The sequence below is a fragment of the Hirundo rustica genome, chromosome 3 (assembly GCF_015227805.2).
Source record: "Hirundo rustica isolate bHirRus1 chromosome 3, bHirRus1.pri.v3, whole genome shotgun sequence".
NCBI lineage: Eukaryota > Metazoa > Chordata > Aves > Passeriformes > Hirundinidae > Hirundo > Hirundo rustica.
In genome coordinates this window covers 17,357,442-17,381,941 of record NC_053452.1, presented here as the reverse complement: position 1 = coordinate 17,381,941, position 24,500 = coordinate 17,357,442, and the positions used below count along the sequence as shown (strand labels likewise).

Sequence of the window (24,500 nt, the reverse complement as noted above, 5' to 3'; positions counted from 1 at the left end):
AACTCGCAGCGGCGCCGCCCAGCCCCGCGCATCGCTTCGCCCGCAAGTGGCCCGGGCTCCCTCACGGCGGCAGGGCAGAGGGACGAGCGTCCCCGGCTACACACGGACACGCCCGCACCGCTCGGTGTGCCCGTCTCCGGGGCTGCCTCCCCGTCAGCGCGGAGCGGGCAGGGCAGCAGCTCCCCGCGGCCCGGCCCGGCCGCCTGCGCGCCGCACCTTTCCCCGGCGAGCGGCTCCGGCTCCAGCCCCCCTCCTCCCGGCGCCTCCTCCTCCCGTTCCTCCTCCCCTCCCCTCCCCTCCCCTGCAGAGCATGCACAGCCCGGGACTCGCATCGCCGGCTCCGAGGCGGGCGGGCGAGACTCTGCTCCCCGCCAGCCGCGCTCCCGCTGCCCCCCGAGCCGCCCGCGGCTCCCCCCCCCACAGTCTCCCGGTACCCCCGCCGGACTTTTCCCTCCTCCCGAGGATGAGGCGGCCGACGCGGCGGCTGGCGCTGTCTCTGCTGGGGGTGCTCTGGCTCGCCGCCCTCCTCCTCTTCTTCTTCGGGGCGCGGAGGAAGTTGGAGGCGGCGGAGCCCGAGGGACACACGCCGGAGGTAAAGAAGGGGCGGCGGGGCCGCGGCTGCTCCAGCGGGACTTGGGCGCGATGCCGCCGCCGCCGGGGAAGAAGTTCCCGGCGGTTTTCGGGACCCCCAACCCTATCGCTTTCCCCTTCAAGTTTGGTACCGGACCTGTGCCTTTGAGCGGGGGCGGGGGGGGGGGGGTGGCACTGGGCCCTTTCCCTGTCCCTCGGTCTTGGTTTCTCCGTTCCCCTCCTTCCGCTCGGTCTCGGACAGCGGCAGCCCCAGCCTCGTCCCTCGCTTCTCTTCACCTGCGGGGCTGCCCCGGCCGCGGGTGCCGCCGGCGATGCCGGCCCTTTGTCCCGCCGCCAACTTGGAGCATCCCAGGCTCCCGGGCCTGGGGAGCGGGGGGAGCCGTGCTCCCCAAGGAAACGAAACGCGTGGTTCGTGTTACGGGTGGGGTCCGGCGACTCCTTTCCCCCGTGGGGCACGCCGTGCTCCCGAGCTCCGCCCTACAGGAGAAGGGCTCGATCGTGTCCGGCTGAAAGCAGAGGGGAGCAGACTGGAGTGTTTGGCGTGCGGGGGCTTTCCGCGTCTGGTTGTGGTGGAAGAGCAGGGGCGGGCAGGATGCTGCTGCCCTGGGAGCCCCGGCTGCGAGCGGGGTACCCGTGCAATCGCGACTTTGTGTGTCGTGTCCGAGTCCCCGGAGTGACAGCACGGCAGAGATGTGAGGAGCATCTCGCTCCGCACAGGGAAGGAATCCGAAGAGTTTCACTGCCCAAACGAAAAGCAGGAGAGCTGCGAGCAGCGTCGGCTGAACGGGGTCCCGTGTCCTCTCCGGGCCCCGTGTCCCCTCTTCCTCGGCTGAGAGCGGCTGGGGCTTAGCCGAGGGTTAACTTTCCAAAGGACGTGGATTAGATGCCGCTTAGTTGTACTGTTGTAAATCTTGAATTAATTAATCCGGGTTAGAGCCCAGCTCCTGAAAATACACCGGGATTAGGGTTATTGTGGCGGAGGGAGGGTGTGAGCCCTTAGCCCCTTTTTTGTATCGGTGACACCCAGCAGTGTTCGGCCCGCAATATATGACAGCTTTACATGTTTGCCACATCTTTGGAGAGTCTCATCTGTATGTGTCTGTCACCTCAGCAACTGAATTAACGACCTGATTGGAAAAATAGAAGTCAGAACTCATAAAGCTTACTTTGATTTTTTCATCCTGAGGAATTATTGGCTTTCCATGTTTTTTTAAATAAAAATGATTGAGGAGGTTTCTTCAGGCTTTCGTAAATCTTTCAATCCTAGAAGAAGGGAATGAATCTGTGTGACTTCAGGCCTCAAAAAGAAATAATTATCTATAAATTTATTTATTTATTTAAGCAGGGGAAGGTAATAAATAAGTCACTGAAAGCAGAGTTAGAAGACAAGTGCTTTTTTTAACCAGAACTGTGTTTTGCTGTCAGAACCGTATTCATAAAAACTGCAAAAAAAGACCTCTCCTGTTCGACAGGGGCTACTATAATCTCCTTGAAATGAACCTTGCTTCTCACTTAACACCAGCTGCCGCTGAATTGCTGCGATTTTGCAGCCCATTTTGACTTTCTGCTCCCATTCAAGGCTCCCCCCACCTCTGGGTGTAGGTTGCTGATGCTGTTACAAGCTGGTCTTGGCTCCCGGAGCAGGTGAAGGGAACTTCTGCCACACAGGATCCGTCCCCACGCTTTGAAGCTGCCACTGCCAAGTTGCCATAACTCCAGCAATCTGACTACTTAAATTGCCTCTCCTTCATTTCTTCTGAATTTTCCATCCAAACAGTTGCATCCCCCTGAGATCCACAGAGTGCAGATTGTTTCTTATTTTTTAATGCATTGCATTTTTTGGCTTTGGAAACTACTTTGGAGCAGTATGACTTATAAGCTGCTTGTGAGCATGGGGATGTGGTGTCACTTCAGTTAGCACTTCTGAACGGCTGCAGAGCTGACTGGGGTACCAGAGACAGGAATGGTCTGTGCTCCAGAGAGGAGCCTGGTGCTGTGTCCTGTTGCCCTGGCCAGTGGGACTGGCTGCCACTGATGAAAACTTGAGCAGTTAAGGGTTGTCCTCCCAAACTCCTTGAGAAACAAGAGGAGGTGGTGGACTGCTAACAGCCGCTCAAACATTTTAGGACAGCTACAGAGCAGAAATGGAGCAAATCCACATAAACTTTCCTGGCAGCATTTTCCAACCTGTTCCCTCCCCCCTTCTCTCCCAGATGAGCTGTATTTCTGTGGACCTGGGCACACCGTGTATCATGCCTCGTGTAGGTTTAACCTTTAGACCTTTCCAGTCAGGCTCCAGCTCCTGCCTCCTGCCCTGTGCCTGTCCCTGGCACACATCGATGCTGGAAGGCCATGGTGCCCGAGCTCCCTGGCTGGCTGTGGCACACTGGTGCCCTGGTAAGAGCCAACAGCAGAGCTGATGCTCACGGAGCTGCTGCCCTTGGCTCCATGGATGCCCATCAATCACTATTATTTTGATCTGCACTCTGCACCCTGCTTTACCCCCCCCCCCCAAATCCTGAGCCAGGTCCAGGCCTTGGCTTCCCAAAAAAAGGCTTGTGGTGTTTCTCTTGCAGCCAGAGGATCCTGTGTTGGGGTGGGCAGGGTCTCCAAGGGGTGAAGGGTCCAGTGCAGTTTTTGAGCCCTTCCTTTGTCCAAAACACGCTGCTGGCTTGGCATCTCAACGACCTGGTGAAGACAGGCATACGGGGAAGGTCCTGCAGCAGTAGCTGAGCTTTCCCGAGCTGCTCGTGCCCAAAGAGGTGGGTGCAGCAGTCTGTTGTAATTAACTTGGCTTCACCTCCCCCTGTAATTTTTTCCCCTGTATTCCTCTGCCATCCATCTCTATGGATCTCTCACTGCTGCCCGATGGCAGGCAGGCAGAGGGCCCCCCCCTTCTTGCCAGCCCTTGCTTCCCTCAATCCCTGTCACCTCCTTTCCCTCCTCCTCCCTGCTGCCTGCGGCCGCTGGTGGTACATGCCAGGGCGGCAGGAGCAGGTTGAGGCTAGATTTTAGGGTGTGGGACTCCCTCCTGGCCGTGAGGTGTAGCAACCTTGCAGGGCTGGTAGGGTGTGGAAGGAAAAAACTGGCCATGTTTAGGACCGTGAAATTGTTCCTGGGACAACTTCATCAGTCCTCTGGTGCTGCTTTTACTGCTGTTGCTTGGGGTTTGGGGTTGTTTTTTTTCTCTTTTCCTGGGGGCAGCCCAAGCCCTGTTCGTGCCGTAAGAAACACTCGCCCTTTCGCTGCCCTTTTTGCAGTCCTGTGACTTGGCTGGAAGAGGAGCCGTAGCAGCGTGCCTGCCCCTGCCAGGGAGCTTTACCCGGCCGGGTGCCTGCTTAGCAGCCGTGGGCTCAGCCTGCAGGGAGGCTGAGCCTGATGGATGGGGCTGTAAGGACACGGGGCTGCCTGGGGTCATGGATCAGCTGGGATTCCTTGATGCCTACTTCCTTCCCTGCCTTTTGGCAGAGGGTTTCGAAACACTTTGCAAGCTTTAATTAGTTTCAGCCTGTCTCCTTGTCCCGGCCGTTTTCCAGCTGGATAAACCAGGACCCGGAGAGGCTAATTGAACTTTGTATCCTTCTGTCTCTGGTGGGCTCTGGAGGAATTGGAATCGTTTTATCCTCTTGGAAAATCAGGCTGCTAGTGACCCACCTGAAATCACCCGGGGAGGCAGTGGTGGGGCTTGGCATGTGCTCCAGTAATCCAGGCTCATGGCCACATGCTACTGCCTGGCATCTCCCCTGCCTCCCTCTGATCCCTCCCACTGCTCTGCTTTGAAGGGGAGGGGGGGGGTTATATATAAACGAATAGCTTAATTACATTAAGGAATAATGAGGGGAGCTGATACGCGGGATTAATTACAAGCAAAATCCCAAATTAATTGTGAGTAGTGCTTGTAGCTGGCTCTGCAGCAATGCTTTGCTGGTGTGCTGGCTCCCGTGTCCTGTGCCAGGCTGTGGCTGTGTGGGAATGCTGAGGAAGGAGCTGGAGATGGGTAGGTGGGTGACAAGCCCTTGGTCATCTCACTTCCTGCACCTGTATCAGACCAGAGCAGCTGTATGGCAGAGCCCTGCAGCAGGGAGGGGTTTTCAGGGGTCTGGGCTCCTGTGCTCCGGGCCAGCAATGTGTGCAGGAGGGGCAGGAAGATAGTTTTTGTTTGGTTTGGGATTTTATTTCCCTTCATTCCTTCCTGCATGCTAGCTTGCTGCCTTCTGAGGAATGGCTGAAGCACAGCTGACAGCCTCTGGAGGGAAAGCGGGTCTGTGACAGACTTGACTGCAGGAGAAAAGCTGCAGAGGAAAAGTTTCCTTTATTAAAAAAGTGACCTGTTCTACTTGACTTATACTAGTGTTTGCAATGCAGTGTCTCCTTTCTGAGTGTGCTCGAATGCAGCTGGGGGATGGCTCCTGGGAAATATGGAGAAGCTGGGCAGCCTCATTGCCTGCTCCAGGGTGATCAGCACCCTGCAGGGTTGGACCTCAGTGCAAAGGGACCCTTGGCAGCTTTGTGCTTATATGCCTTGTACCAGCCTGTGCTTCCTTCTGCATCATCGCCATCTAGAAAGCCTCAGCACCTGGAGCTCAGCTGACAGTCTCCAGATATTAAATTCCTGTCAGTTTTATAGCAGCAGAGCCACTTAACAGATTAAAATAACTGTGTATCCTGCAAAAATTCATATCTTGATAATTAAGGAATTGAAGTGGCAAAGCTGTTGGGAAAAAAAGAAAAAAAAAAGAGGCAGAGTGTTTGATACCCAGGAAGCTTGTATTGACTGGGACTTGGGACTTGGCTGGGGACATGGATAGGTCCAGAATGTGAGAGAAGGGGAAACTTATTTCATGCTTTGTTGGTGAAGTCCCACTCTGAAATCTCTAGGAGCAAGAACAGGCTTTCTAGAATGTGCAGAGCTTTGCTTGTGAAGGAGGTGTGATGGAATCCAATTCCTCTCACTCTTGCTTGTGCGTCTAGTGCTGGATCAAACAGAAAGCCATGCCCAAGCTGCCCTCATCTGTGGGATCAGGCAGGAGAGGTCTGATGGAGCAGGGGTGAGGTGAGGAAGTCACCTCGGTGACTAAACCAGCTGTGGACAAATGGTGAGCAGCCTGCCTGGTGCACCTCGTTTAATTAACCTGTCCACTGCGCATTACAGCACTCCATGGGATACCTGTGAAACAATAACCAGTCAATGAAAACCCTCCTAATTTTTCACTGGTAATTGCAATGAATGAATTTTGCCTCCATTACATTCCGGTGGAGCTCTCTGTTGCAGCTGTGACTGATGGGGGCATAAATATTGATTGAACAAGACCTGTTTGCTGTGCAAAACAGTGAGCATTGGAATGTGTAGGTGCCTTTTTTAGCGTGGTGCTTTTAAAAGAAGTATCAGGGAGGGAAGGAGAGGAGGCAAGGATTCTGCTTCTCTCCTGGTAAGAGTATAAATAAATTTCTGTGCAGGTGGTATGTGTTTTGTTGACAAGGAACTGTTGAGCACCAGAAGAAGGAAGCACTTTTTATTGTGCTCTGGAAGGATAAAAAGACTTTGAAGAGTCCTGTTGCTTCACGCTGAAGGGATGTTAGAGGTGGCGATACTCTGAGGGTGGGTTGGGCTCAGGAGTGTCATGGTTTCTTCTGTCATGGTCCCCGTGGAGCACACTGCACGTGGAATTGCTCCAGGCTGCAGCATCCCTTTCCAGCTGGTGTGACATGGTGTAGCATCATCCTCTCGTAGGTAATAGGGAAGGGCTCAAGCCCTTGCTGCTGGGTTTTTAGGAGGACTCGGCTCTGGCTCACACCCTGGAGCCCTTGGTGACCTTTAGGGGTGGGCTTGACGAAAGGTTTCCCTACTTCCCCCTACTTTAGAGCAGGGAAGTCTCCAAAATCAGCCCTGTGTCTGGATGATGTTGAAGTGTCTTTGTGCTTGAGAAGGATGTTGACTATCAGGGAAGATGTTTTGTCCTGTTTATCCTTTCAACACCTCAGATATGCACAGAGTTGGATTGTTTACTCAAAACCTCACTGTTTTCTCCTTGCTCTTCCTTTCCTTGATAAGAAAGCATCACCCTGATTTATTTTGATGGGCTCATGGCCCAGGGCCTATCTTGGCTGGGTTTACTTCTTGCTCTGCTGAAACGTCTCTTGTCCCTGGCTCTGCAACGTGACCTGTGGCTCCCCACGGGCAGGGACTCTGCACATGGGATGGCTGCAGGGTGAGAGCTATAAATGGGAATACTGTGCCTGGGGAAGGCAGGTCCAGGGAGCATTTTATGGTAGTATGGCTTGAAATTTTCTGTGCCTCCTGAAGCTGAGAGGTTGGTTGTATGTGTAGAGACCAGGGCAGTGCATGGAGGGCACACTGCTGAGCTGCTGGGGCTCTGGAGGTGTGAGCTGGGTGAGCTCCAGCATGGGAAGGGCACTGCCAGGAGATGCAGCCTTGAGAGTAACACTGTCTTGTGATCATGAGTGCAGGTGCAGCGTTATTGTCTCGAGCTGACAAATCCCTGGGAAACTGAATTATTGGGGTTTTGTGTGCCCAGTGTTTTTTTCGGGTCCATGGGTGTTCTGTGTGCACAGCTCATGCGATGCCACTTTGGTACCTCTGGGTGTGTTCTCTGTGCTCTGATCTCTTTGCCAGCGGGAAAAGCAAGCTTGGAAGAAGTTGTGGAAATGTAAAAGCAACGTACTCCGCCTTGGAGAGCCTCATCTGTGAGGGCAGGACAGCATTTGGTGCAATAAAACCAATTAAGGGGAACGTATCTTTGGAGAAAGCAGAAGTAGGATCTGTTTAAGGAAGACGTTTGCGTGAAGGAGTAATTACGTGCAGCCTAACGACAAAGGGTGCAGCGGATTGACTATTAATTGGAGTAGCAGGAGCGGGAGATTGCTGGCATTAGCTGTGTGTTTCTTGCTGGCTTCCTCCTGTTTAAAGAAGGAAGGGGTGAGGAGCAGATGATGGGGGGGGAGTTTGCTCTCAATCCACTTTCCCAAGCAATGAAAAAGCCATTTCTCCCCCTTTCTCTCACAGCAAAATGTTCAGATTTTGCCAGCGACGCTTAGTGCAGTTGCTTACTAAGCTGCAATTAAATTGATTTCCCACCCTCTTTACCCTTTTTGGTTCCAGAATCTCAGCAGGAATCAGTGTTACAGGAAGAGTAAGCCAAGGAGGAGATCTTGAGCCCCATCTTCTGCTCATTTAAATCAGTATTGCTCCACTCTTCATATGTATTTCCAGAGGAGCTGGGAAAGTGAGGCTGCCTAGGTATAGGTTTGCCCATATAGCTGCTGCTGGGGTGGGAAGGGCAGCTCTAGGTCAGACTGGATCAGTCTGTAGGGAACCTGGAAAGCCTCCTGCTGTGGGATGGGCATTGGGTGTTCTGGGAGGGCCTGGGGTTCTGTGTGCCAGTGGCACAGAGTTGCTGGGAGGAGCAGGGGTGGGTTTCTGGTCCTTAACATGCGCCTTTGTAAAATGATCAGTTGTGACAAGTTCAGCAGGAGTTCACCCCTTTGTTCACGGAGGCAACATTAGTTGTCCTGATAGTTTGCCTCAATCCCGCTGTTTGGAAATCCCTTAGGAACCTTGGTTAACCCTTCCTGCAGCCCGAAGGAGTGAGAGGTGTGGTGGTCCTTTGTGGGCCATTGGGGAGGTGTTTGAGTAAGGGACGATGTGCCAGTGTCACTTCTCCACGGGGGGACAAGGTGACATGCTGGATGGGGGCCTGTCCCCAGACAGCAGGTGTGCCCGTGGGTGGTGGCACTGGGAGGGTGTGGCAGGGCTTGTGTCCCCTGCCAAAACCTGCCTTGCTACACATAGGCAGAAATTAGGGATGATTTACTGCAAAGCAGCTCGAGCTTCAGCTTTGTGATATTATTTGGAGGAGCAAGTGAGCTAATGATTGCATCTCATCTCAGAAAGTACTGCGGGAAGTGCGGTGCCAGGAGAGAATTGATTCAGAAGCAAAACAGGTTCATTTTCACATCAGGCTGAAAGACAAGGGAAAGAGATATTCTCCTTTATTTGTTTTCTTATTTTTTTATCTTTTTTTTTTTTTTTCTCTCAATGCCAAGTGAGACTGAGGGTCTTAGCCTTTCACTCCTTGGTTGTCTTGTGGAAACGCCAGCATTAAACCTGATTGGAAAGTGATGTGAGGAGAGCGGGGTTCATGCGGTGCAAAAACAAATGAGCTATGAAATCGCCCTCTATTCTCTAAACATTATTCACAGAGCCAGGAAAATTGAGACGGATGATTCTTTTTCGTTTGCAGCCACTGAAGGAGTGAGTCCAAAGGATGTGATTTGGCCCATGCCAGGAGAGAAAGGCTGCTTTGTCCTGGCTTTCCAAATAGCTTTGCCTGCACTTAGACACACACCATTTCCTCCTCAAGGACCACCGTCGGCATCCGCCAGTTACAAGCACACCTCATAACCCATTATGGAGACACATGGCTCGCAAATAAGACGTGAATATGTTCAGTGGTGCGGGCCCTGGCTGCAGCCCCCCCACCCCAGGCTGGATGGAGTTCGTGCACGTCTTTTCTTGCTTGTGTGTTGAATTTTTAGCTGCTTGTTGTTAGGTGAGGTGGAGAAGAGATGGGAGGGAGGAGTTACAGGTGCGAGCAGACTCACTTTCAACAGCTGGCTTAGTTCTTCTTACAAAACAGTGATTTTTAAAAAAAATACTTTTTTATTTAAATGACGTTTTTTATCTGGGTCTTGGTAATCTGCTTTACCCAGTGGGTTGGTTCAGGATCGTTCAGGATGGAATGATATCCTCTGATAACCTTTGGGATCTGCCTTGGGGGATGTTTGGGATGTAGCCCTTTGCACTTTGACCTTGTCTAGGTGAAATGTGAAGCTCGGTCTGGTTTGGTAAAGCGGGTGGTTTTTCCAGGTAAGTGGACATGGGGAAGACACTGGGAGCTGCTGGAGCTGTTGTGTGGGAGCCAAACTGGGAAGGAGACTTTTGTAGCATGGTCCTGCCTTCAACAGGAATGGAGCTGGATGGAGAAGGAGCAGGGAGGAGTCGCAGCATTCGTAATGCCCGTTGCATTTTCCTGGTGCCATAATACAGTGTAATTTGGAGAGAGGCAGACTCAAACATGCATTACTGAGCCATCTGCCGCTGCCAGTGGGATCCAAATGGATGAATATACTCATACTGCTCGGAGTTAAACCATGTACGATGTGTAGGCTGCATATGTGTAGGTTTGCTCTCGGTGGTACAGCAAAACACTTTGTGAAGAGGAACCTCCTGTCCTGCCCTCCCATCCTGCAGGATGATCTTTGGTTTAAGTCTCTTCAGAGAAGAAAGAACCAAGCTCTGTGCAGCTCTTGGGGATGTGCCCTCAGCCCAGCAGTGTGCTGGCAGCCACGTCTGCTGGCCATGGCATGAGAGGAGCTGATTTTGGGGTGGAGATCCCTGGCTGAGATGATGTGTGAAGGGTTTGGTCAGGGGGCACTAGAAACAGTGAGAAAGTGAAATATCTGAAATTTGAAATTAGACTAGCAAGTGATGAAAAAGGGAATTGAATGGTGAGAGAAGGGTTATGTAGCTTGGTGGCATGGCCTGTTACTGCGCCTGGGCGTGGATGTGTCTCCTCAGCAGGGACCTCCTGGATGCACCTGCACACTCAGGAAACACAGCTTTTCCAGAAATCAAACAGAAAATACAAACACAATCTACCTTGCAGGGTGAGAGCGTGCTCCAGCAGGCATCTGAATGCCAGGGAAGGTTGTTCAGATGTTGTTCTTCACCCAAGGCACGGTGGGATTCGGCAGGTGAGGAAGCCTTTCCTTCTGAAGGCAATGTCAGCAAAGGAAAGTCCGTTTCAATTTGGCCTTTGCTGGCAGGAGCTCTGCTCGCATGGGGGGAACAGCAGGAAATCCTGTTGGTGCTTTAGGGCACCAGCTGCTGGGAGTGGAGGGCGGTCAGCCTTCCCCAGCAGGCACAGGGGGTGTTCTGGAAAATGGGATTTCCTTGCTCTTGGTGCCTTACAGCATCCTTGGGAGCACAGCTCCTGCTGACATCATTGTGGCCAAATCCTGACTCTGAATAAAAGAGAAGTTTCATTCACAGAAGTGAGGCACATCTCTGCTGTGTAACCAAACCTTTGCACATCTTCTGTTTACCCAGAGCCATAGTACTGGGGTAGAGCTGGTGCAGCAGCAGGTGCAGGCCCAGCACGGGGATTTGCCCATGAGTTAGCTGGAAATTAACTCATTAAATAAAGTAATTTGCACCTTTTAATCTCAATGATTCCTGCATGTAGGCACCTGTATTTAGGGGAAGAGCTTATTCTGCTTCAATTAATTTTATATCAATATAAGCTGAATAATTAAAGGTGTGAATGAAAGGCCAGGTAGCTGATTCCCTTCCCTCTGGTGCACAGGCTGCACTGAGATAACCTGGAAGAGGGAGCTCCTTGCAGTGCAGATGCTAGTCCAGCTAAAACAGCCAAACAGTTCTGAGTTTCTATATGCAGATATCAACTGGGATAAACTAATTTTTGATGCTGATCTCCTCGTATTGATCTCGGTTTGTGCATTGGCACTAGCTGTGTGTGTGGCTTTGGGCAACCCAGCACTTCTCTGTCTGAATGCTGGCTTGGCTCTCAAGATGCTCTCCTCATCTTCAGGCAGAACCAGCAGCTATTACTGCATCTGAGAGATAAAGCAGATAAATTCACATTTTTTTTTTCCTTGTTTCTGGAAGCTGTGTTTCAAGTCTGTAGGCCAAGAGTGGCTGTGTTTCACAGGTGTTTCATTATAGTAGGGTGCTGTAGATAACTGGCCATTGCTGCCTAAAAATCACAGGGGACTTTTCAGAATTTTATTAATCCATTGAAAGAGTAAAAACTTTCGAAGTGTAGAAGCTGGAGACATTTCTTCTTTGAGAACAAACTAATGCTTGACCTAAAAAGTATGATGTATCTCAAGTCCTGAGGCACAGCTAAACTCATGCTATGCTCAGGATTTCTTCTCCTTCCCCAGTAATCCTTTCCCAGTGCATCAGACAGGTACAGGAGATTAATTTGTTCAAGCTCTTAATGTTTGCTCCATGTTACAGGGACCCAAATTCCACGAGAGGCTGGCTTTCACTGAAGGAGGCTCTCAAGCCACCCAGTTCATCCTGGTGTGTGCTTAAAGGCTTTTGCCACGTGGGATTTGGTTTGGAGAGAGTGTATGGGGAAGCCAGTGCTCGCTTTTCTGTAAGCAGGGCTGATTTCAGTGCCATAAAGGGCATGGGGAAGTTTGATAACCCAGCAGCAAGGTTCAGTACCCTCCCTCGTGCTGCCTGGCTGTGTTCTTGCAAGGAGCCACAGTGTGATTACAAGGGCTGTTAAATGTCCTTAATATTCACACTGTTGGAGGGAGCATTACTCCTGCCGGCTCTGCTGTCTGCTGCTGTTTGCAGTAGCATTGCACTGATGATTAAATCACCAGTGCCGCAGTGAGTAGTGTGTGAAGCCCCTCCAGCCAGGAGATGCAAAGGCAGAGTTAAATCCCTCCTGTTTGTCCACTTCTTTTTTTTTTTTATTTATTTATTTTTTATTTTGCTGTCTCTTAACAACATTTTTTTTTAAGCAAACAAAGCACAGTGGAACAGTTTGGAGCCATGAAACAAGATGGGAAATGAGCCCCTTGCAGAGAGGTTAAAAGAACAGGGCATGTGAGGGCTCAGGGCAGTCCGTGCTTGATGCAGAAGTGCTTTGCATGCTTCTTCTCATCCTCTTTTCAGGCATAGATGGGAGAAGCAGCAAACCGAGTAACACATATTTGTGTATATACACCGGTACGTACTTGGTGGTGCCGCAGAGCGGGGAGTGGCAGGGGGTGCTATGATTGTGGTGTGGGGAGGAGGCTTTTGGAGCTGGAGCCAGGGGCTGTTGGGAGAGAGCTCTGTTGCATCCTAACCTCTTCTGGGTGTTCAGAGGAGCTGCTCCCACCTGGTGTTGGGTTTGGAGAGTGTTTGTTCCCCATTGTGCCTGCGCCACTGCCACAGCTCCCATGTTTCCTTGTCTGGCACTGGGACGCAGCTATTTCTCCAACAAAGCCTTGTCCCTCATGTGCAGCCTCAGCTGCCTGAGACAGTCTTCAGTATGCCAGGTATTCTAGGTAAAAGAGCCAAAAGCAGATTCTTGGCACCCTGTTCCACTTGTTGGTCTGCTCTGCATCCCTCTCTGTCCCCCAGGGCTGCATTCGCACTTCCTCGTGCGCCTTCCTGCTCAGCTGCCGGTATCACTAGCAGCTGGCTTGTCTTGGAGGTGTCCTCTCGCTTCCTGTTTGACCCAAAATGTGCAGTGTCCATCCAGCCATAAAGACTTGGGTTTTGCTTATGGGGCCAGGGGCCTAGAAACTTCAGTGGTTTTTTGGGAGAGAAGTACTGAGCTGAGCATCCTCAGCTGCAGGGAAATGCTGGGGACTTCCCCAGGGCCGGTCCCTGGCCGCGCTGCAGCAGCCCCCCTTTTCTGCGCAGGTATTGCCAGGGAGAAGGCTGGCACCTCTGCAAATGACTTGTTTCCGTGGCCTGCCCTGCCGGGGCGTGGGTGAGGAGCCCTGACAGGGTGGCCATTAGCGGAGCTGTCGGGCAATCGCTCCCCGTCGGTTTGAGTTAGGGAGAGCAGGTGCCGGGCACGCCTGGCTGGGCGCCGGCGCGAGCTGCGCTCAGGCTTCGCCGAGCCTCCATTGATTTCTAAGCTTGTCACGCGGTTCATTAGGAGAGGGAGAGCAAACGAGGTGCTCAGCAGAAGTGCTCCAAGTCGATCCTGATGGAGTAGGTTTCTCCGCTGCCTGTTTAAGGGCAAAAAAGGATTCTTGGCCAAGTCTTCTCTGCTCGTAGAGTCTTCAGCCTCAAACCTCCTGTCTTCAGGAGCGTCTGGCAGGATCTGTCCATCTGCCCTAGCACTGCCCCTATCCTTGCGGACTTGCTGAATGGAGAGGGAGTGCAGAAAGTTGTGCTGCTGGTGCTTTTGCTTGTGGGATGATTTTGTTCCATGTCCCTCCCTCTTGTCCTTCCAGGTTCCCATAGCCGGGTCCCTGTTGCGTGCCGAGCTTGCTGTGTCTCTTTTTCACGCTGGAGCTGCATTGATCGAGGCAGTAGATCAGCTGGCTGGTGCTGTGGATATAAATGATGGATGTAATGAACGAAGGAGGAAAAGAGGAAAACAAAAAAAAGGAGGGGGGAAACAGAAGGAAAAATTGGGAAGAAAATAGTGTACTCAACAATGGATGGGCTGAGATGAAATATCTACCTTGGTCAAGGCCCCTCAGCACAGCAGCATGGTCCTAGCAATAGCTGGAAGTGCTGCAACGGGACCTGCTGGGGGAGGAAAAGGTGGTTCCTGTGCAAGCAGAGCTGTGCTGGCACCCCACCTTCTCCCCACACTTGCTGACAGCAGCTAATGGATGGGGGAGATAAGGTTGGAAGCTGGTATCCGCCGCATGGACCGTGCTGCAGGGCTGGATAGAGGGCACCAAATGGAGCTAAATCATAGGCCAATTTATAGTCTTGCTGGCTACAGCTGCAGGGAAGGTTTGAGATACTATTGTTTGTCTCTGCAGCTCTTAAGGTTGCAACCCTTCATTTGCTTTCTGCCTTAGCTGGGTTTCTTTTTTTTTTTTTTTTTTTTTTTTTTTTGAGGTTTAGAACGCTTTCCTGCTGGTGAAAGGCTGAAAGCCCCCAAGGCTTAAGCCTTCTACTGATTGCAGCAATTTCTAGGTCCTTGAGCTGCCTGTACTCTGTCCCTCAGCCCTGGCCTGTGCTTTGGGGATGTAGAAGGAAGTTTGGAGCTGAGTCAGTGGCATCTCCACCAGTGGGTTGTTATCCAGCTGAACAGAGCCTGGCGGCTCCCTGTGGGCCACAGACCAGATGTTGTGTGGCAGTGATTTAAAGCCTCCGTCATTTAGAGACAAATCAGTGATAATGAGTCTCTTTTTATAGAGAGGGACTTTGAGGCACGGGGAGATTTAATGGCAGACGCTTTGTAAAATTAGCTACTTAGCTAACTTTTGCAAAATCTTAGCCAGATTAACGAAAAATGAGCTAAATTCAGCCAAAATCATTGGACAATTGTCAGTGTGGATGGGGGAAAGCAGAAGGAGAAAGTGAAGCGTTAGTAGCGCTGATGAAATTGTAGCCCCAGTTGGTAATTCAGGAATGTGCCGCCTGCCTTGGGGGTACTGCTGAGTTTTGGGTGTCTCATGGGGACAGGTCCTGGGTTGGAAGAAATTAAGGTGGATGGTGGGAAGTTATTTGCAGGAAGCTGAGAGTAATTTCTTTGTGGACCTCACTGCTGCCAGGCTTTTGTGGTGTGAAGCACTTGACGGCTGGCAGCAGGAGGCTTCGATGCCTTTGTGGTCACCCTCAGCCTCAGCTTTTGTAAGAGGTGGAAAAAGAGATGGGGGAAAATGGTGTCTCATGACTTGGGATGGTATCTTGAGGGCAGAAAAACGGGGCAGAGCATCACTCCTAGGGTGCTGTGTGTAGCTGCCAGTGCAGAGAGGTTTGCACCTTCTTGCCCTGTGTTGGAGGCAAGGTGCTTGGTTGGATGGGTCGGGAATGATTCGTTTTTTGAGGTTGGGTATGGAGAAAAAACAGGGCTATTGTAGTCCTGTGCCCTTGGAAGTGAAATACGAGGAAGGAGCGATGAAGAAAAGCCTCTGAAGTGGCTGAAGGAGGAGGTGAAAGAGGGTGAGATGAAATCCAATTCTGTGAGCCTGGCTGTTGGCCAGGAGGATGTGGTGAACTTCTGCTGTGTGCCTTGGGATCTGTCATGACCAGGAGCACTTAGGAGCTATTTTTCCTCCAGCAGAGCTACATCTTTCTGCAGATGTTAAGTTGACAGAAACAAGATGGATTGTTGCAGAAGTACAAAGGGCTTGGATGTACATTTTTTCCCTTTATCCCAATTTATGTTCAAGGTAGTTGTAAGCCCTATGGAAAATTATCCCTGGTGGAGGATCTGGTGATGTGCTGTTGGCTTTCTGGCTTTTCCCAGAGACAGCTTCAGTGGACTAACCAAGGGTGTCCGTGTTTCTGGCCAGCAGTGGTGAAGCCAGTCCCCGTCTCCTCCTCTATTAGCTAGTAAGCTTATGGATCAGGAGGGACTGGAGTTGTGGTTTTGTGGACTCCGCATGCTTGAGCTGGCTCTTATCTGCCCAGCTTTTTTCAGCCCTTGGAGCCGGCAAAGTCATTTTATCTGAGCCATTTTTTCCGAGTGGTGCAGAATCAGGAGGGCACATGCCAGGGGAAGCCGTGTGGAAGCAGCCCTGCCTGCAGCACTGGGGCTGGGGACCACAAAGTGGGACCTGAGGCAAACCCTGGAGCCTGCGCTCCTGGGAGGTGAGAAGGGAATGCAGGGCTGTGCACAGCAGCGCAGGGGTTTGCTCAGCATTCCCAACTGGCTTCTGAGACAGGAATTTCTGTGAGGTTTTCAGGAAAGTTGTCTTGGAAGAAATACGTAGAGGCAGAAATCTGAATAATTTCTCAGTTTGCAGACTGTTCTGGTAAACTGATGTCTTCAGGAGTGAGCAACAGGTCGTGCAGTTTCTGTGCTTCCTCTGGAAAAAAAAACCCTAAGTCCCAAACCCCAACACCCTGCCATTTAACATGGTGGGTAGGGCAGGGAAGAAATACATCTGTTTCGTTCACTTTCATGAAATACGTTGTCAGGAAACATGGTTTAGTTTAGGAATCCATTTTTCCTCTCTGAAACCCTCCACTGACAGCAGTCCCTGTGCTGGCTGGGCAGACTGGCACAGGGTTTGGCAGGGCTGGCGGTGTTCAGCGTGTGGGTGAAGGTGACACACAGCTTCAGTTCACTCGCCCCTGTGCTGGGCAGGGTGGCTGGTGTCCCACCTAACCCTGATCTTAGCTTTCCTCCTGCAGCTCCAGTGTGCCCAGCAGGAATGTGGGGCAGCTGGGACAGCTCTCACAAGCCAGCGTTGTTCTTTTGCGTTTGTGGGTAATAACGAGCTGCCATGGCACATAGCAGTTTCTTTTAAAGCAGTCTTCTCTATGACAGTCCCCTTGAATTTAATGGAGACTTAAAAAGTTGTTCCTGCAATTTTTACGCTGGCATATAGATATCCATAAAAGAGCCCTCCCATAAATGGATCAGAGAGGAAACCATTCATTTTAGCGTCTGTGCATTTATGGATTGATTTTTACAGAATCCTATTAGTTTCACTGCCAGTAAATGGCATGAGGACTCTATTTCAAACCAGACAATGTCAAGATATAGAGGTGGGCGTTAAATATCTTCCCACCTGTTGCTGTTCAGCTGTGCTGTGTGTGTCTGAGCAGAATGTAATGGCAGAGGCCAGGAATGCCCAGTCGATCTCTTCAGCTCTTTGCTTAGTAAAATCATTAGGAGCCATGATAACGTTAAGAGGCTGGCCTTACACTGTTTCAACAGCCCATTAAATACATCTAATCATTTCTGTGCAATGCTTTCTTAAAAGCAAAGGAATACTTTACTGTAGCTGTTCCTTGGTGCTGCTTTTGAGAAAAGAATGATTTGTAAAACTCCTCCTAAACAAACAAGTTAGATACAATGGAAAAAAAACCCCAACCCCATAAGCCACAGACTACTACTCTTCCCCAAAATGCAGACAATTTCTAGATCTTTTTTTCGTGCTCCTCTGTCAGGTAGAGGACAGAACATCCTCTCCCAACCCAGAGGGCTGCTGACTGCCCAGCTCTACCTGCCCATTTTACACTCTTCCTTCACGTGATGTTTGAGCTGCTGACAGCCAGATGGTTTCATAAACAGCCACCTCTCATTGGGCCAAGGGTAGCTCACCTTTCAGTGTCATTACCTGGCTCTCAGATTATTACAAATGCTATTAGTTAATTTCCATTTTCCCCCACTCCCTGTTTAAGCTCCCTGCTTTGTGCATCCCACTTGTTATTTGGGGGTGTGATGCTTTGATTTTTGTTGGTAGGTGGTTTTATTCTTCAATTTCAATTCCAGCTGCATTTGGTTTGCAGAATGTGGGGACTTTGCAATTAAAACCAAAACTGAGCCGCACACACAAGCGAGGCAGGAAAAGCAAAAGGCTGACACTTTGAGTGTGGCACAGCAAGTGAGGGACGTTGCTTAGCCATGACCTTGCCAGTCTCCTGCTTGGGCAAAGCAAATCTTTGATGCTTTACTGGACTGTTTAGAAAAGGCAAATTAATGTGAAAGTCATGTATGTATATATCCATATCTGTATTTTCCTATATATATTGGTTTTCTCTAGCTGAGAGGGAAGGGGTTGTTGCCAAGTTCAGTGGTGTAGCCTCAGATGCCCTGTGCTCTTTAGGGAGTTGATGCTGCTGGTTCTCAGCCATCTGATCACAGACACAAAAATGTCCTTCATAGTTGTTTCTCCTATTTTACCTCTGTGGGCTGACCAGGTCACCCCTGCGTTGATGCTGTTGTTGCAGTGGAGACTTGGAGGATGTCACTTCAGAAAGAGAAAAGGACCTTTTTTGAGGGTCAGAAAAAAGGAGAAGGATGTTAATAAAGGAGCCTGACCCTGAGCTTATCCTCTCCCTGGCTGCTAGCCTGCTGCTCACATCCTTTGTCCGCTCTCTCTTGCGGGCTGTGGAAGTAGAGAGCTGTCGGGATGGACACCGGTGCCCCAAATCCCCGCTGTTGCCCTGCCCGCAGGAGGCACCTGCTGGCACTGCCGTGCCAGGGGTGTTTTCCTGCCTCAGTGTTGGGGAATGGTTTCTAGGGTTGGAAGAGCACGTGGCTCTTTCCTCCCTGGGCAGCCTTGGGCTTCCCTGGCAGAGTGAGCGCAGAGCTCGGCTGCTGTGCCTGGGGGCTGGTGAAACTTGTGGTGAGCCAGCTCAGCCCTGAGCTCCCAGAAGTGCTGCAGATGCTTTGAGCTTGCCCTTTTTGACGCGTGTAATTTCTGAGTGCAGCAGATGCTGGGAGCTGTGTTTGGTGTGGGTTTGTGCCAGGGCACCTTTGAATTGCGGGGCTGGGCTCCTGGCAGTAATAGGATTTGGCTGTAACATCTGTAGCCTAAATTTCATCCTGTCCCAAGGCTTCTGAGACTAGTTGGAGCTGGATTTTTAAATTTAATTGAATTTAATTTTTTTAGGCTTGAATTGGACTGTACCCAAAGAGCTGCCACATACACCTGCAGCTCTGGGATAGCCCAGCATCTGGGCTAACAGCTTATAGTGCATTCCCAGTGGGTTTACATCCAGTGGAGAATTTCAAGGCCTCTGTGTGCCAAGCAGTCACTGTTCCACACTTTAGCTGTCCCATCAGGACATGGAGAAAGGATGGGGAGGCCTGAGTGGGGCTGTGCTGGGGAGGTACTGCTCTGTGCTTCCCAGTGGGAGGCCTGGGAATGTGGCCTATAAGCACGGCAAAAGCTCGCTTTGCCGCTTCCTTCACCCAGTCTGATGGTGAAAAGCAGCTCTCTGGGTAAGGCTGGAATGAAAGTTCAAAGCAGGGCTAAAATCCCATTTCTTTTGCCCTTTAATTATTTATTTTATTTTTGGTATTTAACGTGCTTGCTCTTCATGAGTCAACCGAATTTTCTTTTTTTTTTTTTTTTTTCCTCAAATATTTATTATCTCTGTTGGTGGAGGGAACATTTTAAAATGAGCTTCTCAGAACTTGCCCTAGGTGCCCTAGTGTTTCTTCTGGTTGCTTGTGCTACGGAGTGGTTACTTGCTCCACATTTCCCACGTTTTCCCTGCTGCTTCCAGTACAGATAAAAATGTTAACTCGAAACGCAACGAAGAATTTTAATTTTATTCCTCATCTTCACCACTTGGGAAATAAAGGGCTGGTGGGCTTAGTCTGGTGCTGGCAGCTGAGCCTTGCTCCAGTAGTGCTGGCTGCCCATTCCTGTTTGGCATCGCTGAAGCTGGGCAGGAGTGAGGGATAAACCACAGTGAGCCTGCTGGAGCTCAGCTGTGACATGTAAAATAGCAGAGCCCCAGCCAAAAGCCCTGTGGAGGGGAAAACCATCTTGTCCCAGTGTACCAGGATCCTGGTGCCTTTTAGCTGCCTGGATTCATATTTTAGAATAATAAGGCTTTTGCTGCTTTTTGCTCCCTGCAATATTGAAGAGGTGGAAGTGGTGCAGGGGGCGGACACCAGGTGATGGCTTCACTGCAAGAAGTAGCCTTGGGCTGCTTAGCCTGGGATGGAGGAGTGGGCTTGTGCTGCAGATCTGGAAAGTCATTAATGGCAGACAAATGGTGGATAGGAAGTAGCTCCCATCTCTTGCTGGACAAAATCTGGGATGGTCAAAGAAGGCTGGCAAGGGCAGGTTCAGTGTACTGGGTTACAAGCTGCTTGTGGAGCCCCAGAGAACTTCATCTTCTGGGTGTTGAAGGCCCGGCTGGGTTCAGCAGTGACTGGACAGGATGCATGGGAAAAAGGTCTGGACAGGTGTTAAATGAGATCTTCTTTTCCCCTGCTCCTCTGAACACCACCTTCCTCAGCTCAGCAGTTTTAGAGCTGGGTGGTCCAGCTGAGCCCCCTGCCAGTGCAGGCAGCTGGGCAGATGTTTCTGGTGCCTATCTAGGACAGGGAGGAGGCTGCATCCCTGCTGGGACACTGTGCATCCTGCTCAGGAGCTTAAAGCAGTGCTTCCCAGGGCCAGAGCACATCACAGACCATTAGTCTTGCTGAGTGCTTAGTGCTGCCTTCCTATCTCTCCTGGCTGAACCGTAGAGCACTTTGCAATGATTAATTTAGCATGAGACTCTTAAGTGAGCATTATTGCCCCGTGTTAAAGCAGACATAAAGGTCGATGGCAGACCAGGAGCAGAAACTCTCTGCCATACAGATGTTCACCAGCCTGGCTGTCTGTAGCCACCAATACACCCCACTGGCCTTCTTTTGTCTCAGCACTTTTTAAAGTTGATTTTATTGCCCTTGAGATGTTGTTCCTTTTGCTGCAAAAAAAAAGGGGCATGCATTCAGGTGCTGAGCTGTACCCAGTACTTTGGGATTAAGACTCTTTTTGACTGCACAGATGAAAAGTCTTGGCTTGTGTAACTGGTTATTTCTGGTGCATCTCTCCAGGCGTCTGCCTTGATGTGGGCGCAGCAGCAGCAGCATATGCTGCTGGCTGCGGAGGGACCAGTCCTGTCACCATCTGTGGGCAGCTTGCTGGGGCAGTGGCAAGCGTTGCTGCTGGGGCTCTGTGTCCCTGCCTTTCCCTGGGCCGTGCATGAGCCAGGGGCAGGTCATCCAGCTTAGAGCTAGGAGCCTGTGGTGCTGCGTCCAGAGCTCTTCACATCCCATGGGACTTTTTTCTCCTTTGGGGTCTAGTGAGGGCATAAAGATTTTGAAAGCTCTCAGCTGGAGCTTGTGCTCTGAAGGTGCCTTTACAACAGTAAATCAGATACAAAAGCAGTCAGGTGGGTTTTTTTACAGCCATCAGGACCAGTGCTGGTTGAGATGCCTTACGCACAGCTGGCAGGACCTCTACACTGGCTGCTGTGTTTTTGGGAAAGATCATGGAGTAGCACGTCTGCTGCTTGGCACATCTTCTCTATCCACATGGTTTCTGCTCTTCCCTGAGGTGGTGTGCCTTTGCTTGCTCCAGCTTGCCTCTCAAAACCTGAGTGTACCCCCAGGCATCTTCTCCCTTACATTTGAGGACAACTGTGACTGGTGCCAAGGGTTGGAGTAGCAAGGGGAAATAGAGACAGGGCTGGAGCTGGAAGAGAAGAGCTGCTGGAGTGCGTAGGAGAGGGTAAGATGGAAAAAGATCTATGAGAAAAAACAAGCCCAGTGGATGCCTAGCATTAAGAGAAGTAGCATCACCAATTTGGGGCTTGCCTTGTGCTTTCAGGACCATCCAGACAACAAAAGGTTGTGTTTCATCTCTGGTTGCACAGGCCCAGCAGGGGTGGTGTGTGATGCACTTCCTTCCAGCAGCCTCCTTTACAGTTTCTACTCCCCTGGTTTCCACCAGGAAGCCCAGCTGGAGACATGGCTCCTCAGCAAGGAGATTCCCTTCCCCTGTGGCTGTGGCCCGTCAGGCACTGTATGCCCAAAGCTGTGGGCAGAGAAGCTGCGTTAGCCTGGTCTCAGCCATATCCCCCCTTTCCTCGCCTGCCTGGCCAGAGGTTGACAGCATCTTGTTTCCCTCCGGCTGGAAAGACTGGCTCCTCATCTCCTTGCAGCTACTGCCAGCAGCAAACACAACCTCATTTGTATTATCCCATGTCTGATCCCATCTAAGCCTTAATGCAGCTCTGCAGGCAAGGGGAGCGTGTTGCTGCTGGAGCAAGAGGGATCAAAGGCATGTGGGTTGGGATGTAGCCCAGATGGGCGATGGGGCTGCCTAAATGTGCGTCCTCTGCTCTCCGCTACTTGTGTCACACAGGGGACTTTCCTCTCCTCCCATGGCTTTCTGAAGGTGGGGAGCTCTGCACAGCTCCTGGTGCAGCTGATGCGTCCGCCCAGCATGAGATGCTCTCCGTGGAAGCGAGCGTGGGGCTGTTCCCGAGCTGACTCTTTGGGTTCAAAGGTGTTGGCGGTGTTGGCTGGTAGTTGGGTGGACAAGCCTTGTGTGGTGACACCTCTGTGCTGCCTGGGCTGGTGAGTGGAACGTGCTGTCTTGCCACCCAGCCGTGCTGCAGGAAGCTGTACTGTGCCCACGACCATTGCCACTGTGCCAGCCTGATGCTGCCAAAGCATGAAGACCCAAAAGATTTAGGTCAGCTTATTTCTGCCTGGATTTGACTTTGTTGCTGGCTTGTATTGTGATTGCTCTGCTTGTCTACATGCATCTCGGGACAGAATGTGATGTACAGGACTGCGCTGGTTCCTGCATGGAAGGGGATGAGGTCTGGGGATCTGAGACACTGAGATACATGGCAGGGCTTGCTGCCTCCACAGTGTGAGGAATTGTGGAGCTTAACGGGTGCATGTCATGAGCCGTACTGCCTGGGTGGAGGAAATCTCTTCCTGTGTCAGACAAGGGGACTGGTCCAAGCCTGAGCAGGAGCTACCCACCAAAACTTCCATATTGTGTTTTCATGACTGAGGACTCCAAAAATGCTCTTTTCCTTATTGCAGTGAAACATGTATTGGCATGTGAGAGAAGGAATCAGTGCCAAATGCAGATTTTTATTTTTTTTTTGATGATAACAGCAAAGCTCGGTGCTGGTTCCTGGTTTCCATCCAGATCCCCATGCTCTTAGATGTTTTGAGTTTGCTGCATCAGGAGACTTAGCATGAGTTTGGTTTTTATGATGTCCATGCTGTGGCTTCCATGCCCAGACACGGCTCTGCTCAGGGTTTTCCCATGCAAGCAGCAGGGTTATGCTGCTGGAGGATGGCCAGAGCTTGGAGATCTGCCTGTGATCTGCCTAGCCAGGCCACACCAGCCATGTCCTGCTTCTGTTTTTCCCCAGCCAAGCCTGCATCAACCCAAGGAACAGCACTTGAGGCTCCTGCAGCCCCTGTGCCCATGGCTGGCTGGGAACCACACTCCTTCCCCAGTGGGCTTGATTATTTTAAAACTTGCCATACCTTCCTAGGTAGCACTAGCCAGCACTGATTATTCTGTTTCTATTACTGAGCTGAGATAGAGGAAGGCTGGGCTGACACATATGCTCTAAATTATGCTGCTGTATCTCTGGCACTGTCAGTCATGGTGTGCCCCGGCCCAGGATCTTGCAGACACTCCAGCAGCAGGTACCTAAGGATCAGAGGTTTATATCTGTTCTTGCTGTCACAAGTGTTTTATATCTAGTTTCTCCTTGAGGGGAATTGGGGGGAGGATGGGCTGGTACATCTGAGGAGTACACATGCACCCAGGAGCGTCGTTGTTGTGACCTGAGCTTCATCTCCCTGTGTCTGTATGTTGAGGACCAGCTCTGGGCTACAGAAACACCTTCCTCTGCAAAATGTGTGTGTTGAGACGAGGACATGTGTCACCAGTGCTTTTTGACAGGGGGATGGTGTCTGGATAGGCACTGGCAAGTTTTTGAGCTCCAGCTGAGCTCTGAGAGTTTGCCCGGTAGGTCAGGACCCCACACCTCTGCTGCCCCTGCATCCTCTTACATCATGTGAGTTAGGGCAGCTCTCATGTATCCTGGCAATGCTTTTAAATCTATTGGAGAAGTCGTGCTTTAACCAGGAATTTCTCCACTGCTACCATGATAGATGCTTGGTATGGTTTGGACTGGGCTGGGCTGCAGCACATCACTGCACGGTGGGCATGTGGCAGGAGGGCTCTCTGCGAGGGCTCGGGGCATTCTGGTCAGTCACCAGGAAGGGTTTTCCTCTGCTCTGCCCACTCTACTAAGGGTGAGAGGTGGGAAAAGGTGGGAAAAAAGCCCTTGTACTGGAGCTGCTTAGCGCAGGCGATGGTCCCACCCCATGGGAGGCTTGTGACTTAATTATAGGAGCAGGGAAGCTGAGGCATGGCTGGAGGGAGTCCAGGGCTTTTCCAGAACTGGAAATAAATCAAGTGCAGAAGTGGGGAGTTCTGTCTGACAGCATTTCTTGTCCTTGCTGAGCTCCTTCCTTGGAGCAGGTTGTGCTTTGGTGCTGTCTTGGTGCATCTCTGCTGCCCAAAGCAGTTAGCTGTCAGAGGGAGGGGGAAGGGTGAAGCTGGTGGTTTCTTAGAGGCAGCTAATACCACGCATGTAACTGTCCTGTGTGTTTGCAATTACTGCATTTTCCTTTAATACCTATTGTTATAATATATATGATTTTTTATAACCTTTCCCTCTCTTGAAGACACTCCACATTCATATGCTGCTGTTACCGTCACCCTTTGTTGCTGCCTGGCTTGGAAGGGTGGCTGCTCAGGGAAGGATAGTAGCATTAGTTTCTAAAGCTGTGTAAAGATCCTCATGGAAGCAATTACCAGATGGATTACCCCTGGCTTTGCTGCTGTGAAAAGGCCATGTTGGGTTGAGGATGCTG

General features: G+C 51.1%; 1 protein-coding gene across 1 annotated transcript in view; it reads left to right on the top strand.

The window, feature by feature from the left end:
• The first annotated feature begins 399 nt into the window (after positions 1–399).
• GALNT14 (polypeptide N-acetylgalactosaminyltransferase 14) overlaps positions 400–24,500 on the top strand; it is a 92,608-nt gene continuing 68,507 nt past the window's right edge. The window contains exon 1 of the mRNA XM_040059894.2: positions 400–592. Coding sequence (XP_039915828.1) covers positions 464–592 — 129 coding nt within the window. The 5' untranslated portion in view covers positions 400–463. The remainder of the gene's footprint in view (positions 593–24,500) is intronic.